The sequence below is a fragment of the Lissotriton vulgaris genome, chromosome 6 (genome assembly GCF_964263255.1).
Source record: "Lissotriton vulgaris chromosome 6, aLisVul1.2, whole genome shotgun sequence".
In the NCBI taxonomy this organism is placed as follows: domain Eukaryota; kingdom Metazoa; phylum Chordata; class Amphibia; order Caudata; family Salamandridae; genus Lissotriton; species Lissotriton vulgaris.
In genome coordinates, this window is record NC_141694.1 from 697,236,688 (window position 1) to 697,256,050 (window position 19,363).

The 19,363-nt window shown below is 43.7% G+C and overlaps 1 protein-coding gene across 1 annotated transcript in view; it reads right to left on the reverse strand.

Annotated features, from left to right (window-relative positions):
• The window catches only part of LOC147707857 (uncharacterized), a 910,329-nt gene that overhangs the window by 818,221 nt on the left and 72,745 nt on the right, over positions 1 to 19,363 (reverse strand). The window contains exon 4 of the mRNA XM_086925682.1: positions 2,506 to 2,616. Coding sequence (XP_086781808.1) covers positions 2,506 to 2,616 — 111 coding nt within the window. The remainder of the gene's footprint in view (positions 1 to 2,505; positions 2,617 to 19,363) is intronic.

Consider the following 19,363-nt stretch of genomic DNA (forward strand, 5'->3'; position numbering starts at 1 on the left):
AAACCGGCGCGAACACAAAAAAAAAAAATCCGCAAATTCGCGAGAATTCGCGGATTTTGCGGATTGCGAGTTCGCAAATCCGCAAAATTCGCGAACACGAGATTCGCAAAATTCGCCCATGCTTAAGTTGGACACTGCGTTCGGCAAGCCACCAGTCCATGCGTCCAACCCCATGAAATGCACGGCCAAAGATTGGTGTTACATATGGTAGTAAGATATTACTTTACGTTAAAAAATCCTAAAAAATTAATTGGAAAAAAAAAAGTTTAAGTGACATTATAGTTCAGTTTGCCAATAATATCTTGCTCTGCAAAAAAGCAATGTAGGAATTCCCTGAAAAAAATCAAAGGTTGAAGAGCTGTTATATTTATGCACATGTCAGTTAGAACATACCATTAATAACTACCAAAACCACAGCAATTCACCAGTTATAGTTATTTCAAGTAATTATAACTCCCACCTTTGCTATGCACTGCTAATTACCCCACAAATTACATCACTCATGTGATCTATGACATCACTGATAACATCACTGCAGCATTTGAACAGGCATCAATGATGACCACACTGTTGATGGTGGGGGCTCGAAGAAATCCAGAAATCTTTTAATTCTACATAGATTGGTCTGATTTCATCAGAAGCTCCTCCATAATGGCATAGGAGCGTCGCCCCACTGCCCGGCTAAGAGACAGCAAATGAAAAATAAAACAATGTAATCGTTTTGTTTTTTGTTTGCAGGCTCTGAGCCAGCTTGCGCAGGGAGGGACAGGGCAGGGGAGGAGGAATGCTATGTGCAATCCCTAAGTGCGCATATGTGTTTTTGCCAGCCGCCTCAGGAATAACCAAAACCCACATGCGCACTTAAGTTTCTCCAGCCCCGCTGATTTGAACAGCAAGGCTTGAGAAACCTCCACAGACTCCCTGGTCTGAGCGGAGTGTTTTTCCAGCCTGCACAGAGCAATCCTTGTGCTGCTCTCACATAAGAGCTAAACAAAGAAATGGCCAACCCAATAGACCCTTGGCGGCTTGGGAAATCTAAACAATCAGGTAATGATGCCTTCAACTGATTCTTTTTGGAGTCAATATTAATACAGAATGTAACAAAATAAATTACCCTTAAGCCCCAATTGATGGCTTAATACAAACAAATGTTTAGAAATTAATTAGTTCAAAATGACGAATCAATCATGAAACTGAAACACATTCAGTCAAGAAATCAATAATACAAGGGTGTACTCTTCAAAAAGATAGACTTTATATAGAAAGTTACATTATATAAAAGGGTACATACTACAATTCACAAAGAGGCCAAAATAACTGAAATGAACATTTCTCAATTGTTTGCCATAACCCATTTCACATATTGTATTGGAACAACATCATTGACTATACACTGAACTTTTCCTAAGACACTAATGACAAAGTAATGGTCAGACTGTCAACATTTCGGTCTTTATAGTGAAGACATCTGTAAGACCATCTTCAGGACATGAGTTCTTTTGATTACTGATGACACTGATAAATTGGAAGGTATAATTAAAAAAAAAAAGACAAATTAATTTGCCGCCTCGCCACTCTGTCCCACGTCGTCTCTCCTCCACTGAACAGGAAGCAGCCAGGCAAGGCAGTGTTGTGATTGGCTCCCCTAAACGTATCACAATGCTGCAAAGCAAACTGTGTTTGGTCTGAGGACCATGGTTCAGTGATCAGACAGATACTGGGGGCCTGGGCATGTTCTCCATGCAGGCTATAATGGAGAACATGCTAAAGTGTGCATAACTGTTTGGCCGGCCTGAGAGGGCCGATCAAAGCATCATGCGCACTTTAGTGTGCCCACCAATCCTCCCCTGCACTGTCAGCAGAGCAACCCCGCAATCATGCTCCAGCAGCAGGGAAGAATAAAATTATAATAACATCGTATTATTATCATTTTATTTTTCCTTTCTTTTACTGCTTCACATCAACAGTGGGGCGACTCTCCTCCGCCTTAGTGGAGGAGCAAAACCTGAACTGTACACTTGCACAAACCAAGGAGTTTCAGAGAATACTATTGCAAACTCATAGCCATGAAAAGCAAGAAGTGTTGAAGAAAACATGGACAAAACAGCAACCTCAAAAGCTGTCCAGGAACATCCAAAAACGGTTAAATTCAAACATGTGAATACACACAATTTCGGTGTAAGGCTAACAATTTTTATAGCTGAAAATAAAGCTTTATTGTATCTTTCTTTCACTTAAAATATCTTCCAATTCAATGCATGTAGACAGGGAAATAAATTCTACCCTGATTCTATCGCAACATTTTACTTTTTGTAATATTGGCATAAAAGTAAGACCGACTTTTTTTTTTTAAACTTAGATTTAAGAGGTCTATCCTTAAGGCCTTTTACAGTTGTATGCACATAGAAAAGTAATAACAGTGAGGAGAATATCTTTAATAAAGTAATTTTATATGATGAAGCTCAGGACAAGAATTTTTTAGCAAAGGAACATGTGTGAACATACCTGGTGCAGTAAAAGTGGCACATTTTCCACTGCATACTCTCTTCTCAGACAGCTTTCTAGCTCTCGCTGCATAACATCTGCCTGAACAATAAGAGACTTTGCCTCTGCCACCTGTAAACAAAGAGAGCATTAAGCAAAAACTGGGACTTCCAACACCCTGGCAACAAGCTCCATTGCCCCTTTATTTATAACAAAAAACCACAGAGACCCTTAGATGTTAATGATTCTGACGATGAATGAGAGTTTGCATTAGGGCGCAATTATCTGGCTAAAATAATGATACCCCAACTTATCCCACATCACAACAACCGTGTAACCCACTACACAGCCCTGATCAGTGCCTCTAGAGGGCCTAGACTATCGTCTGATGACATCCATTCAAGGAGGAAAAGCTTTCATTGTTCGCAGCCCCTATTTTGCATTCACTAACATATCCGGACTTGAAATGATCCTGGGGTAGTGTAGGAAGCTGGCCTTTCATATAAGATATCAAAAGGAGATATATTGTGTAAAGAGTCCAGGGGTTCCCTCATGAGTGGACAGGGGCTTGCTATGGCAATCCCAAAGTGCTCTGCCCGGGGGTAGTGTGATCAAGCAGCCTTAGGCTTAACAAAGAGGAGTGCAAGACATCTGAAAATGCATATAATGGTCAACAAATGAGACACATGACTTGAGAAGGAGATCCATACCAAATTATAAATATAGCAAGTATCTTGGGGCGTGGCTACGGCGCGAAGTGGAATGGTTGCCTGCTGAGGGAGCTCCACATGCCGGGCTGCATTATACGACGAATCCCACAGTTTATCCCCCCTTGTGCGGCCTGAAGTTATTTGTGGCAGTGGGGAAGCATTTTTTTGCACGTCTGGTGCTACTGAAGGAGTTCCTTGAGCCCTGGATTTCATGCTTACCAGAGCAAAGAACTTGGACGGGCACCCGTGAAGGTGGTGGCCGCCCGCTTCGGAGCATCGCGAAGGCGGGGCCGCGAGACGGTGTGTGCGTAGGGAGACCCTGGGGCGCTGATCGGCCGAGGATGTGTCTGTTTGGATACCCCCCCTCTGAGGATTACACCTGCTGCATACCCGGCTACGGGTAGCGAGACCGGAGGATTCGTGGGAGATGCGGAAAGCTGTGGTGCGGAGACCGCGGCTGCCTGGACGCCGGTAGCTATTGCGGCGCGGCCCTTGGAGACGGCGCAAAGAGACACTGACAGGAGGAGTGTGGGATACCTGGAAGCCCAGAGAGGTGTGGTAGGTGGAGCTGAGCCTTAAGCGGCGTTGTGCTCGGGTTGGGGGGGCGGCTGAGCCTGGACGTCCCTGTGCACTGGTGCTGGCAGGGTCGGTCGGGCGGGATGCTGGTTGGGAGTCCTGTCCGCTGCCACGTTGTGAGGCACTTGTCATGCCGGTAGTCTGTGGGTGTAGAAGTGCTTAGGCGGCTGTCGCTGCGGTAGTCTGGGCTGCCTGGTGGCTGGACCCATCTGTGGCGCTGCTGGTGCTCAGGGCCTGTGGGCTGCGGGCTGGCCTGGGCTTTGAATGGGGGCTGTGGTGCTGCTCGTCCGTAGGGAAGACACTCTTGCTGGATTACACGGTCTCTAAGGAAAGGGTCATCTGAAAGTGAAAGAGCTGATGCACTCCATGGGCCTTGACCATATTGGGTGTATATTGCGGTGGCTAGTCTGAAGCTACCTGAGGAAGACTGGTGACATGCAGTGCTGGTACAGGAGCTACATCTGCTGCTGACAACCCTGCCGGATTTCTGGTTGTGGCGCATTGGCGTTTTGATCTGGGTACACCTGGTGACTGATAACCGCGCTGTCATACCTGCTGGCTGCGTGCTGTGGCTCTATCTCACTTTGCTGCTTGCGACCTTTGGGCCCTGATAGAGTGAGGGGAGGCATCATCTTACCATTTGTATACCACTGGTGCTGCACTGTTGGACGTGGTAATACTAGGTTGTTTGATCTGCAGTGCCTTCTGATCCATGCATTGGTAGTGCACTCTTTCATTATGGGCAAGCCTGACACTCAACAACCAAAAGTGCAGTTTGAGTCAAAGCGTAGCACTCATGCGGCCGAGGCCATGGGAGATCAGACACCGGCGCAAAGCGCTCCGGACACTGTGGAATCTCAGAAGGACGATACCAGATCCATCCTTCTAGGTGCATGTATTGGCAAATCCATCACTGGAATCAGTATAGGTTTACCAATAAAAGATGTTTGATACCAGACATCCCTATCTTCAGTGAATCCACCATGTAGCTGGGGAACTCATTTTCACCAGTGTCCTGCACATGTTTTAAAATGGTTTTCCTGGTCACTTGTAATGGCAGTAATAGGACTGACCAGCACAGGGCCATATCTGCTCATACAGGTATGCTCTCACGTGCAATATTCAGCACTCTGCCTTAGAGCCATCAGGCCTATTGAAGGAGTGACTTGCAAATAATATATGCAGCGTAGGGGGCCATGGCACACAGGGATGTGTGACATGTCATATTTTTACTTTTGCTTACACCAAGATACACAGCCTGCAATGGCAGCCTTTCATGTGCTTGGTGAGGGGCACCTTAGGGTGGCACAGTTCATGCTGCTGCCCTTAGGATCCTTCATAGATCATAATTAAGGCTCCCAGTTTTTATGGATTTTTACAGAAACATACAGACAATGTGTTTTCCGTCTGCATTTATTTTTAAAAGTGAATAAATACAGAAAATGGTGCTTCTTTTAAGTAATTCTCCGTGCAGTCTTTCATGAATTATAGGCCAACAGCTGAGCAGATGGACAGCAAGGAAAATTAAAAAACAGAAAACATTTCTTTAAATAACAGAATATGTCACATACATGTATGGTATAATGCTAGTATTTACCATTGGATGTACTGTTTTGTAATATTTGGCAGCTTAAATAGCTAAAAAACTACAGACATCATAGTATGAGTGCGCATCTATCAGTTAAATAGATACGGAAATGTACAGTTTTACAACTTCTTATATACGAAAAACACAACATAAATATGGATAAATACAGATAAAAATGGCCAAAAAATAAATATGGATAAATACAGACGGAAATGTCCCAAATATAAATACCATAAAACCAGGAGCCCTAATCATAATGGAGGTAGGCACTAAAAATAAAACCTCAAGGAAAATAATATTACATGAAATTATTTAAAATAGTTAAAAAATAAAGAAACAGAATTAATGTTAAAAAATGAAATAGAAAGTGGGCATATTTGTTATTTAATCCTAAATTATTTCAATAACCTTTAAATTTTTTGAAAAAAGTAACATTTTATATAAAAATATAATTACATTATTTTTAAATACTTCAATACAACACTTAATTATTATTAATGCATAATAAAAAAAAATCTTTTTTGTACTTTAGGTGGAAATTAATTTTTTTATCTACACTTCAAAATAAGATTATTTGCTTTAGTGTATCTAAATTAACATTTCATTCAAAATTAAGTTAGTAGTGCTGTAACTTTTTTGCATATATACATATATATGTAATTATACAAATTTATATATTCATTATTTGATATTAGTATTTAACAAAATTATTTATTATAAAGTTTGAAAAACTTGTTAATGTTCCCTATGCTTACGACAGGGAGATCTCCACCATGACTTTGGAGTCTCTCTATTGTAAAGGATGGAAAAAAGTAAAAAAGTTTATTTTACTCACAAAAAAAATAGTACTCCTCCATAAGCCCCTCACATTAAGTAGTAAGTATGCCCATTCACCCAGCCACTCCTCCTAACATTTCCTACTAAGTAGTAAATGCACATGTGTGAGAATCTCCCCATAGAAAGGATGAGAGTTGAAAGCGGAGATTTGCACTCGTAGGTCACAATTTAGTAGCACTTTAGTACTAATAAATGTAATACAAAATGTAGTTTGAGAAGAGCCCCCCCCCAAATCTTTAAATAATTTGTGACACTTTCTATGCACTAACAAGAGCCTCTGGGTCCAGTGTAAGATGGGCAAGATGTACAAAGAAGATTCTGTTGGGACAATGCCAGAGGTCTTATGCCTGTACCAAAGAGGAGCATAAGACTCAGAGTGAGGCACACAATTTGCCGTAAGGATACATTTTGATAGTCGCAGACAGTGTCCTCAAAGATATGAGACCCTCTGGTGTTTAAAAAGCATTATAGGTGACAGCTGATATGGTAATAAGGAGAGTTAGCATATCCCAGAGCAGGCCAGCAAAGGAAAGTGCACAGAAGGAAACAATTAACAGCATAGAAACTGAGGAAGACGTTGGGGTTGCAATACTGCAAGCAAGATCGGAACTCTGGGAAACATAGTAGCAGTTCAATAGCGTCAGAAAAGCCCATGGTTGAAAGAGCACTGCAGCCTAGAGGTGTTAACAGGAGACTATGATCTGCAGGAGACAATCCTTACTCTAATAGCTATGGAACTTTAGAGGACCTTCAACGTAAGATTGGCTACAGATTTTAACTTCAATCAAGGTCTGCAAGGATATGCGAGCAAAATAGGTTTGTTAGATGAGCATGTTTAGAGTCAAGTCAAGTCAAAAACCACTTTATTCGATTTAGTTAAAAATCATAAAAGCATACTACAGTCAATAAAAAAGGGCAATTTGATATCATAGAAGTTACATACAAAAATATCATTTATATACACAATTTAAAAACAGCTAAAAAAGAGAAGGTAATTGTTAGCCAAAATTACAGATACAAAGAACACATTTCCAAAGAGTACCCCCATATTATATTTTCAATCGCCTCCTCCTAATCCTAACCGCAGCAACAAGATAGTTTGCCACGCTGAACATGACCAGAGGTGAGTCCAACAGTTGGAGATACAACAGAGCTGGTTTTGCCTGAAGAAAAGCTTTATCCTTTAAATAGGGTACCAAATACTTCTGTCTGGGCATGTTATAAAAATAGCAAAACAGCATTAGGTGCATGTTATCCTGCAGTGAAAAATTATCACAATTGCACACAGGTGCATCCTCCTGCTTATACCAACCCTGGCTATCACTCAGAACCATATAGATCTGGTTGAACCGGAATTTTACTAGAAGCCATCTATGAAAAGGGATATTCACTGTAGCAAGGTACGGCTGAATATCTAAGCAAGTAATAGTCATGTAATGGGCTCTAACCGTAGGCTTAATAAGTTGCTCATCCTCTCTCTCCAGGGTCTTCAATTTGGGGAAATTGAGCTTGACCCAATCTAAGTCAGATTTCTTCAGACCCAAGGGGGCAGTAAATATCTCAGGGCGTCCTAATTCCAGAGAGCACCTATGGATATATGACAGCCAAGCAATGTTTTTGGATTTTTCCAGTTTTAAGCAGTCCAACAGTATTTTATGGTTTAGACCTAAGTTATTATTGGTCCAAGTCCTAATCCATAGGAGAATAGGTGCCATTAAAAGGATATCGGTGATATACCCTAAACCTAACTCCTGGTGAACTGAGAATGTGGCTGTCGATTGGGGGAGTCCTAGTATGGCCCGAAGGAACTTATTTTCCTCGCTTTGGATCATTTCTGTATTCACATAGCCCCACAGACCTGAACCATACCTGGCTATTGCCAGAGTTTTTGCCCTATACAAGCTTAGTAAAGCACCGCTCGGCTTCCCTCCAAGTCTCCTAGAAAAACTTAAAATAGCATTTGTCGAGCTCCTCACCGCTTTAATCTTGGCTGTAATTTGAGGTAACCAACTGCCCTTTATATCAAAAATCACACCAAGATAAGTAAAAATTTTGACATTAGTGATCACTTCACCATTACAATAAAACGATTTGGTATTGTTTTTAGCAGCCCCAAAAGCCATAACATGGGATTTAGAATGGTTTACCACTAAGTCAAGTGAGGACATAAACTCGCTAAATGCGTTTAAAAGTCTCTGCAAGCCCAAATGTGTCCGAGCGATTAATGCAGCATCGTCTGCGTACAGGAGAACGGGAATGCGAGTATCCCCTGCACGCGGTGTATCCAAGGTAGCAGTTAAGATGTTTTTCTCCAATGAGTTTATGTAAAGAGTGAACAGCATGGGGGCAAGGATGCAGCCCTGCCGTACACCCCTGCTTGATTTAAACCAGCCTGTGCGGTTACCTTCTTGGTCCATTCTAATCGATGCCTTTAAATCTTTATGAAGTTCAGCCAAAAAGCGCACAAGAGGAGGATCAAGACCCAATTTCAGCAGCATGGTCCACAGCCGAGCTCTGTTGACTAAATCAAAGGCCGTGGACAGGTCCATAAATGCGACAAAAATTGACCCCTTTGATACCGTTGAATATTTAGAAATTATCAGATGAAGAGCATGTTTAGAGAAAAAGGATTTGTGAACAACATTGCTAAAGGAGCATGTGGGGAGACAGAAACTGCAATGTGGTATCTGAGTCTGGTGAAACATAATTTAAGAAGAGTATGCAGTAAACCTGATCATACCGGATTATATAATATATAAATGCTTGTTTAGGGAGGATGAAGGAATTTGTAGTGCTAGCTAGACCGCTCACCACGCGGAAAACTGGATTTCTAGACACATGAGGGGTAACTGCACAGGGTATAAAAAGAGTGATTCTATCAAAAAAGTTATTTAGATGGAAAATATAGCTGGATACTGATTAGTGTAGAGTACATCCAAGTAAAATTCTTTCAAAATGCACTGCCCTCATTTTTTAAATGTGCATATGGGAAGGTCGCAGGTGGTTGGTGCTACCGTCGAAACTTGATAGTAGCACAAGAGTTTTCCACTCCTATTGTTCTTTTGAGTGATAGCCCTAGAAATGGTTACATGACTCTTGTTTAATAGATACAGAAATTACATCTGAAATTGCCTCCACAAGACTTTGTACACTCTGCCCAACTCTGCACTAGTCCAAACGACCCTTATGGTGATTGGTTGTAAGTCAACCTTATAGACCAGCTACCCTAGGGGTAGCATGGACAAAAGCAGTCTTAGGCTAAACTCAAGAGGGCATGTGAAGCCAGCTGTTTTACCATATGCAATCATTTTAACATCAAATGAAAGGACACCACACAAGTTATATATTATAAAATATATGTATTTATTACTAGAATAATCCCCTGAACTCTTTATGAGGACAGAAGCACAAGCGTTAAACAAAGAACTTCATATGACATACAAAAGTTGCACAATTATGGATAGGCGGGGTGGCCCGTCAAACCATATATTAAAATAGTGGTATAAGAACCACGTCATGAACAATGGTAAGGCCTAGGGCCTTGAGAATAGCTGGGGCTACACTGGACTAACGAAGGTTAGGTCGGGGGAGGCCCACAGGATACGGTTGCAGTGTTTATAGGCAACCGTGTGCACCAATAGAAGTCAATGGTGCTTAAAAGTTAGAAAGTTACTGATTTAGAAGTCTTCCGACTGGACTAGAACTTAACCACTTAAAACTAGGACACTAGAGGTGTACACCACTACAGGCGCACTGGAGTACTCTCGTTACCTCACCCACAGGAAGCGGGTGCATAGGTGTCAAAGTGCGTCAGGTTTCGTCGTGGAGTTCTATGGAGCCTGGAGGAAAAGATGCTGCAGGCGACCAGGAGAGAAGAGTCCAGTTGGATCCAAGGGAGGATCGAAGATGTAGAGTACTTGAAAGCAGAGGGGACAGAGTCTGGGTCACTAGCCAGTGAATAGGTTGGAACCAAGAAGGAACCAGGCGATGTTGGGTTGCGATCAGGTGATGTTGTGAAGCTTGTCTCCGCTGCCACGTGGACCAGGAAGGATCGATGATGACCAGGAGGTGGACACGGACTGTCCCATGAAGGCTCTCGCTGTCGGCGGTGTCGGTTCTCAAATCGGAGTCAACAGGCCTAGGCAAATGCAACCCACGCAGGAATCGAAGATGGCTTCTGGATCAGACCGGCAAGGTCTGATGGGCTGCTCCTTTTCAGGGGAGCAAGGACCAGTCTGGAGCAACCAGAACAGCAGTGTATCACAGTGGATCACAGAACCATCCTCCTGAGAGGGCTGATCCTCAACCTGGGGCAAGGGGGAAGGCACTGCCTTAACCCTCTTGCTCTTTTTCTTGGGTTGTGTCTGGTCTATAGTTTCCAAATCCAGCACAGGTGCAGGTAAGCACTTTTTGGCCTGTGACCTGGTCACAGCAAGGACATGTGCTGAAATACCTTGCATCTCTGCATGAGTCCTGTACTCCACGTCTGACCATACTGAGTCCTCTAGATCATTGCCCAAAAGACATTCAACTGGGAAGTCTGCACTTACCACAACTCTTTTGAGGCCAGTTACACGTCCCCAGGAGAAATTAACAATTGCCACACTATGGAGAGTAGTGACATTGCTAGCATTGGTCACTAGGCAATTATCACCCAGTACACTTTTTCCAGGGTCCACAAAGTTAGGTGTCACCATAGTGACACTGGCACATGTGTCCCTGTAGGCCTGAGCCACTTTATCATTAATCAAAGGTGTCTGCCTGTACTTGCCCAAATTATTGGGACTCATAGTAGTGGACATAGCCATGTCCACATCACAGATCAAGACTGCCTGAGTAGGAATTCTGACTAAGCCAGACTCCATCTCAGTACCCATGGTTAACCCCACTATAGCTTCAGTTTGGGGCTGCCACTGCTGACTGTACTAAGTGATGCAGTTGCCTTAGGGGCTGCAGTGGCAGGGGCTGTACCTTTCTCAGTGCACTCACTAAACCAGTGAATACTGACTAACAGTAATTACACCAAGGTTTCTTTGGGCCATCATTCTTCTTCTTTTTCTTTCCAGTTTGGGACCCCCCCCCCTCATTAGTAGTATTTTGGGGGCCTGAAGAAGACTTCTGGTCTTTTTTTGTTCCTGGTCTCCACCCTTCTGGTCTGCCTTTTTCTAATCACCTCCATGGTTCTGGGGTTTCTGCTTAACCCTGGTTCTGACCCATTTGTCCGCCTTCTTTCCCAATTCTTGGGGAGAGGTCAGATCTGAGTCAATCAGGTGTTGGTGCAACAACTGGTTCTGACAATTATTAAGGATTTGCTCTCTCATGATAAAATTATACAATCCTGTACAGTCCTTAACTTTACTACCAAGCAACCAACCTTCCAAAGCCTTAGTGGCACAATCAACAAAATCAGTCCAGTCCTGAGTCTGAGCTTTTTGGGTATCTCTGAACAACAACCTGTATTGCTCACTGCTTAGGCCAAACCCCTCAATAAGAGCACTCTTCAGGACAGTGTAGTTTTTAGCATCCTCAGGTCTAACAGTGAGGAGCTTGTCTCTTCCTTTCTCTGAGAAGGAGAGCCACAAGATTGCTGCCCACTGATCTTAAGGAACCTGCTGTACCATGCAGGCTCTCTCCAGAGCAGTCATCCATTTGTGGATGTCATCCCCATCTCTGTAGGGGGGGCACAATCTTACCCAGGTTTCTATGATCATAGGACCTGTCTTTATCCTTAGGGATACTACTGCCACCAGTGGAATCTAATCCACTTAATCTTTGTTCCCTTCCTAAAGCAAGTTTAGCTTGGGCCAGGGCTGTTTCCTCTTTCTCTATCTGTAGTTGGACAGCTCTCATCCTAGCCTCATGCTCTTTTCTCTGGGGGGGGGGGGGAAGGGTGAAAGTCATTCCCCTTTGAGAACCCCTTGAGGCATTAGAGTGGTTAGATTCCCTGGTAGGAGATCTGTTCCTTTCTATTGCCTGGGTGAAGCCTACTATTAGGTCTGGATGGGTGAAACCCTTCTCCATTCCCACCAATAGAAGTCAATGGTGCTTAAAAGTTAGAAAGTTACTGATTTAGAAGTCTTCCGACTGGACTAGAACTTAACCACTTAAAACTAGGACACTAGAGGTGTACACCACTACAGGCGCACTGGAGTACTCTCGTTACCTCACCCACAGGAAGCGGGTGCATAGGTGTCAAAGTGCGTCAGGTTTCGTCGTGGAGTTCTATGGAGCCTGGAGGAAAAGATGCTGCAGGCGACCAGGAGAGAAGAGTCTGGTTGGATCCAAGGGAGGATCGAAGATGTAGAGTACTTGAAAGCAGAGGGGACAGAGTCTGGGTCACTAGCCAGTGAATAGGTTGGAACCAAGAAGGAACCAGGCGATGTTGGGTTGCGATCAGGTGATGTTGTGAAGCTTGTCTCCGCTGCCACGTGGACCAGGAAGGATCGATGATGACCAGGAGGTGGACACGGACTGTCCCATGAAGGCTCTCGCTGTCGGCGGTGTCGGTTCTCGAATCGGAGTCACCAGGCTTTGGCAAATGCAACCCAGGAATCAAAGATGGCTTTTGGATCAGACCGGCAAGGTCTGATGGGCTGCTCCTTTTCAGGGGCGCAAGGGCCAGTCTGGAGCAACAAGACCAGCAGTGTAAATTTGAAGGATTGTCATCACAGAGGCCACTAGCCAACGGGCAAGTGACCGGACAACGCATCGAGCAGGAAAAATGCAAAAAGGCCCCACGCAGCACTCCATGAGTGTGGAGAGGTGATCTTTGGTGCAAAAACTGCTCGGGCTGGGGCTTCTCAATCCCCAATGCACAGCTTCGAGGGTGCCTCGGTAGGTGCAGAGGAAGCACTTCGTTGGCTTTCCAAGATGGCCGGTCCCGTGTCTCACGTCACCTCCACGGGTCTCAGCTTTGCTGGGACTGTGGATCGGGCTGCTGGAAGTCTGGGAGTCCAGGTCTTGTCGGTCTCTGTCGTTCGAGCTCCGGCGGGAGAAACAACAAAGAAAACCTTTGAGCGCTGATGGTATCTGCTTGTGCATGGTGGTCACTCCTTGACCACAAGGGAGATTCTTCAGCCTTCTACGTTGAGTAGGATGTCGAAGGGTCCAGAGTTTTGTGTCAAAGTTTCAGTCAGGATGATCTAATGTCTATGGGCACAGCTCCTACCTTAATTCCAAATCAAGGGGCTGGATCTCCTGCTAGGTCCCTCCTATGGGTGGGACCCAGGAAGGAGGTGGTTACACCCCTTTCCCTTTGTCCAGTTTCGCACCAGAGCTGGGGCTGGAGTTCCCCAGCACCGGTTTGAACTGGACTTTGCATGGGACACCTTGTGTGCCCCAGGCAGTGTCTAGTTTCATTCAGGCCTCCCTGCCCCAATCCACTATCTCCTGTCTGGGTGATACTAGCACCTCCCTGTGACAGGAAACCTTTTGTCCAGGCCTCCCCTGCCGGAGTTTCGGTCAGCAGCAGGAGGCCAGATTTGTGTCTGAGGCAGCAGCATCCATTTTGTGATGCTGAGGCTCTGGTTAGATTTAACTGTGTTTAAGGAAAGTAACATGTCTTCTCCCTCTAGAAGGGTGGAATGCTACCCCCGTCGCCAGGACTGGCGAGGGGGTAGTATTCCAAAGCGTATTACACCTTACACGACATGTTTTGATAAAGCCAAACCATAGATAGCATTTAACTGCGAGGTTCATAATGCACTTAAGAGTATATGGTATGGCAATATCCCGGAACAGCTTTAAGGGCATGGTTCCAAAAGCTGCAGACAGACTCAGCTCATGCTAGAGCACCATCTCACATAAAACCAAGCACTCTGCCTCCAGGATTGTTAAGGCCTGCAATAGGAGTGACTTATAGGTGCATATGTGTCCAGATATAGGTTTAGACATAGGTATACTATATTTAAGCAAGGGGTGATTACACCACCTTGCCCCAGCTGAGTGATCAGCCAGTTGTGTCAGTTTGGATGGCCAGCCAGGGGTGGAAAAAGTTATACTGCAGCTCCTGGTAGGCCTTGGATGCACCTATTCCCTGGATACCTCTAGTACACTGTGCATGGGCTGATAAGGTGACCCAATACCCAATTGGAAATGTACCTAAAGTACATGGTTGTGAATTTAGAGAGAGAACAGCCGGGCTGTGGGTCTGATTAGCAGGCCCCCAGCCACATTAAGTCGAAAACCAGTGAAGCAAAAAGCAAAAAGTGGGGTGACCATAGGATAGCAGACCCTACTCTCCTACACCAGAAGCAGCAATCTGTCTGGCACGTAGGAATACTCTATTACACAGATTTGCACACTTGTTAGGAAGCACAAAACAATGCTCATCTGGTCAGTGTCTCCTGCTCTTGAGGGCAGTCGAGGTCTGTGCAGGTACACGCAGTGGAGTGGTAGGGAGTGGAGGGGTGGGGTGGGCGGGGAGAAGTCGACAGGACACAAAATAGCATGTATTTATTTAATTTCCCCTATTCCGTCATCCGTTGACTTCCACTGCCCCGCCCCACAGTGCTTACCTGCACCGGCCGCAGCTGCATGAGTGTACAGAGCAGTGGCCATATATGTTTTACTGGACAGGGCAGAAATCTGGGGCTTGGGGGACACTTCGCAGTCAACCATTACGGAAAATGTATTTGTAAGATCTATCCTGACTGTCCCAGTGAGTACACCACTTAAACCCCTAAAACGGGACCTGAACCATAATTGGATTGACCATACTGCCCCTCATAAAATCTTGACTTATTGGATCAGAATCTAGACAACCCGGGAGTTACCCCCCTATAAACTTGTGCTTCAGGAGTTAATATCTCTAGACAAGTGCTGCAGCACACCATGGCTGGAAGCTGTGAAAACCTTATGCAGCACGCTAAAGCTGGCGGGCGTGTGGGTAGATCCCAGCAAGATGAGAAGTAAATCAGCCAAGAGGAATTTACTGGGATTATGTCCTCAGGATGGTATGGTGCAAGGTGAGGCTTGATGGGTTTATGGATAAAGATCTAACTCACAAATGCACCTTGCGCTTTGAACCATTCCTTAATTGAATCATCCCTTCCGTTGCAAAGTCCTTGTATATTCGCTTTCCAGTAGGTACTTTACCACTCAGGGCTTTTAACTCGAAGTGGTGCAAGGTGGGGGTGGGGGGGGTGGTAGGGGACTGCCCTTTCTGTCCTAACTGAAGCACATTTCCTATTATTCTGTCAGAAGTAGAAAACACCAGTTCTAGGTGGATCCTTCCATTATGCCGTGATATATATAGGTGAAAAGCAGTGCATGCTAGCTTTGCGTATATTAACAAGTCGAAACGTTAGAGCCCATTGTGTTTCCTCTTTCAAGATTTCATAAGTGGACTTGGTCTGTCAAAGCAGCGGTGTTGCAGGTCTGTGCTAGAGATATTATAACTATAATTCTTCCCTGCCAGGGCACCCGCAGGCTTGATTAGAAATGGTGCCATCGCTCCTAACCTGCACAACCTATACTATGGGCACTAAATTCCCTTTATTTAATGATTTTTTAAATCTATTTATTGTCAATTAGGCTTTCGCCTGGGGCACTGCTCTAATAGTAACTGTATCTGCTGCTAGGTATCATTCAAACTGAGAATTTTCCTTGCTATTTCTCAAAAGATAATGTCTGTTATCTGTTTTACACATTTTTTTGCCATGGGGTTTTAATTGCTAGAAATTGCTTTAGCTTTTATACAAATGTTTTAAATCTAGGCACGCTGCTATTACTCAACTATTAGCACTTTCTAATGAGAACTGTCACTGATTTTAGGATCTCCATTATCTTCATATTTTTAACTTGTGTTATTGATTTTAAGAGCTGTTCCAAATGTGATGTGTTTGTAATTTCTAAGGTTGTTCTGCATCTGAAATAAATTAATTAGGATGTGGCTATTTGAATAATTGTTAAAATGATGGAACTGATACTCCTTTGCTGTTTGTAGACATTCACTTTGAATTAAAAGCGTGCTATTACCTTTGTTTACTATGGTAACAAGTGAGCATTTCATTTTTCATAACACATTTGCTCAATCTTGAATTCATCTTGCATAATCACCTTCTATTTTTTCGGCAAGCTTCATCTAATTCAAATACAAGCATGTGGTTTGGTCCTTTATTTTTATCAAAGCTCAGAGAACTTGGTTTGTTTTTCATGCTCCATTGTTATTACATTGTATTGTATTGTATTGTATTGCCGCGTTCATATAGCTCTTACTACCCCTTTGTTAGGCACGGAAACACTTCCCTGCATGAGTAACACACTACAGCATGTAGGGTGTGTGGCTGGAAGGATGTTGTTTTTGTTTTGATTGTTCATTGGAAGTGTTTCCATGTAGTGCGTGATGACAACCGAGGTGTGGTTATCATGTCATGTGACTCAGCGAGTGTGCACTTGAGTTCCCCAAAAAAGTGTCCCATAACTATCGTTTTAAAAACATACAACTGCACATCCTACACCGCCCCTACATGACCCCCGAGAAGCTCCAATATTACTATCCAGACCCACACTTTACATGCTCAAGATGCCCAGAACGAAATGCATCCTTCTTTCATATGTTTTGGGACTGCCCTGGGCTCCGGGTATACTAGACCAAATTCCACACCACCCTTCTAACAGTCAAAGGGCTTACTGATATTAACACGTGGGATGGCTGCACATTAGGCATCACCAGACGTATTAAGCACCAAAAGGTAGAGTTACGATTCGCGTCCCTGGTGCTACTACTTTATTATTATTAATTATTATTATTATTATTATTAAATTAAATTTATAAGGCACACAGCTACCCAAAGGTTTCCCAGTTGCTACTGGCTAGAAGATGCATAGCAATGGACTAGAGGACACCCGAGGGACCGCCGGTAGCGGTCTGGATGGGGGCGGTCAACAAATGGGGCACCTCGGAGGAAGAGGTACTTTGATCGGAAGAAATAAAGGGTCACCGCAAACACCCTATCTCCATGCAGTGGGCCATCCTACTGCACTCCTTTAAGCAGGATACAGAGGCGCCATTATCACAAACCCCTGGCACCCCCATAGCTGAGGGGATACAAGGTGGAGACCTCATAACAGTAGAAGTACAGAGATTTAAGGCTTAAAACTACAGAAAGGCAGCATTTATAACACCCCCGGATTGACATCCCCGTCCCCTCACCCCCAACCACAAACGCAGTCTCCAGCCTAGTTAGAACGCTCAGCTTTCCTGTCCCTCTTAAATGACAGTGTCCTGGTTACAGTGTACCCCAGTTAAAGTCATCCCCAGTTGAAGAGTTCCATTTGTTATGACGAACACAACTAGATCTTGATCACAGTACTAGCGCCTGGCGTTTAGTTCACAGTACATACTATAGGCAATCACCTGCAGGCGTAATTCTCGCACCAGTAGGCTTTCCCATGTCACCTGTGATAATAAGTAATTGAGGAAAGTGTCAAAAACTGAAGTATGAATTGCAAAACGACTTGTATTACTATGTGTGAGATGACTAATCCTGAAGTAAATACACTTTATGTACTGTTTGGAAAATTAAGAAATACCAATAAAAATGATTTTGTAAAAAGAAAATGAAACTCAGCGAGTACCAGTGTGTTGGATGATGAAGTGTAAGAGACAGAATCACATTTTTATGATTTTCAGCATGTTGGTATCTTTGAACAACTCTGCAGGTCCCGTTATGGTACTTCATATGATATCTTGAGTTTAGCAGGTTACTCCACTGGATTATCCAATCTGAGATTTTGTGTATGGTTGTGGTCCTGAGCTGGCATAGTTGGATGGGAGAAGTGGAGAGATCTGTTGGGATGGACATTTTTATTACCATTCCATGTCTCACTGTATATGTGAGATGTAAAGAAGTGGTCAGATCATATATAAATGTTAGACCTGCTGTGAATGGACTATATTAATGTCCTCTGAAATTGTCCAGTACTGTGTGACAGATCGCTTCAGTTAATCTATGCCTGTTCATTTGGTGATGGCTGTTTTTTTTGGCTGTACAGTGTGGGTCATGAACAGCCCGCATAGCTGTTATATCTTATATCAATTTAAAAGGCATATGTTATAAATTATTGAGGACTGCTGAGTATTACGGTTTTAGCGTTATTGTGGGCCATAATTGTTCTATAAGGAAGTATATAACTATATAATGTCACAGCAAACAATACTTCAGCCTTTTTTTGCTTTCTTGAATAACAACAGCAGTTTGCTGGCTAAGTTGTTTGTAAATTGTTGGTCATAAGCTGCGAATTACGCTTGAGGTTGCGACTGCGTTCTGGGCTCTCTTGCTGGGATGAAGGTAGTGCATTTATCTAGGAAATGCCCATGTTTTTAACTGTTTTCCGAAATTAATGTGCTCTAGGATGCTTCTAATGCTGGCTGGTAGTACAATCCAGAGATTGGCGGCTTGTACTGAGAAAGCTCTGCCTCCTACAGATTTTCTATTGTGAGGTGATATGATAAGTGGCGCAAGCCTGGAGCGCAGTGTTCTGCTTGGTTTGTATTGCATGAATTTAACTTATAGGTATAGCAGTCCTTTTCCTTGGGAGACTCTACGGACAGTGATAAGTGCCTTGAACATTGGCCTTCTAGGTACAGGTAGTCGGTGGACCGACTGAAGGACTGGAGTCATGCGTTTTCTTGGGTGACTGAGCCTTGCAGCAGCATTTTGAATGATTTGCATTTGTGGATGACTGATGTAGGTGAACCAAGGTATATGATGCAAGGATGGATTGCTATTTATGTTGGTAAGCAAGGTCTGGGAAGATCCAACATAATGTTTTCATTGTGTTGAAGGCACTCTTGGTGATATTGTTAAAATGCGGTATAAGAAGAGGTCTGAATCCATGGTTACACCTAGGTTTCTCTTCATATTATCAGAGCGGTTTCAAGTTCTTTAGACCATATGGAGGTAATCTAGTAGGTATGCCATTGTCCTCATGCCATATTCTCTGTCTTTGACGTATTGACGGATTATTCATCATACATATGTTTACAGCACAAAGGCAGTCGCCAAGTTTTGAATTGTAGAGGTCTTCAGTCCTATCCATAGCTGTAACAGGTGAGTTTGTATGACTTAATACGATTTGGTAAGGGTGTTAGGAAAATGTTGAGAGATATTGTGGACCCTGAGGAATGCCACATTGTTGTGTATGAGGAGGTGATGTGAAAGGG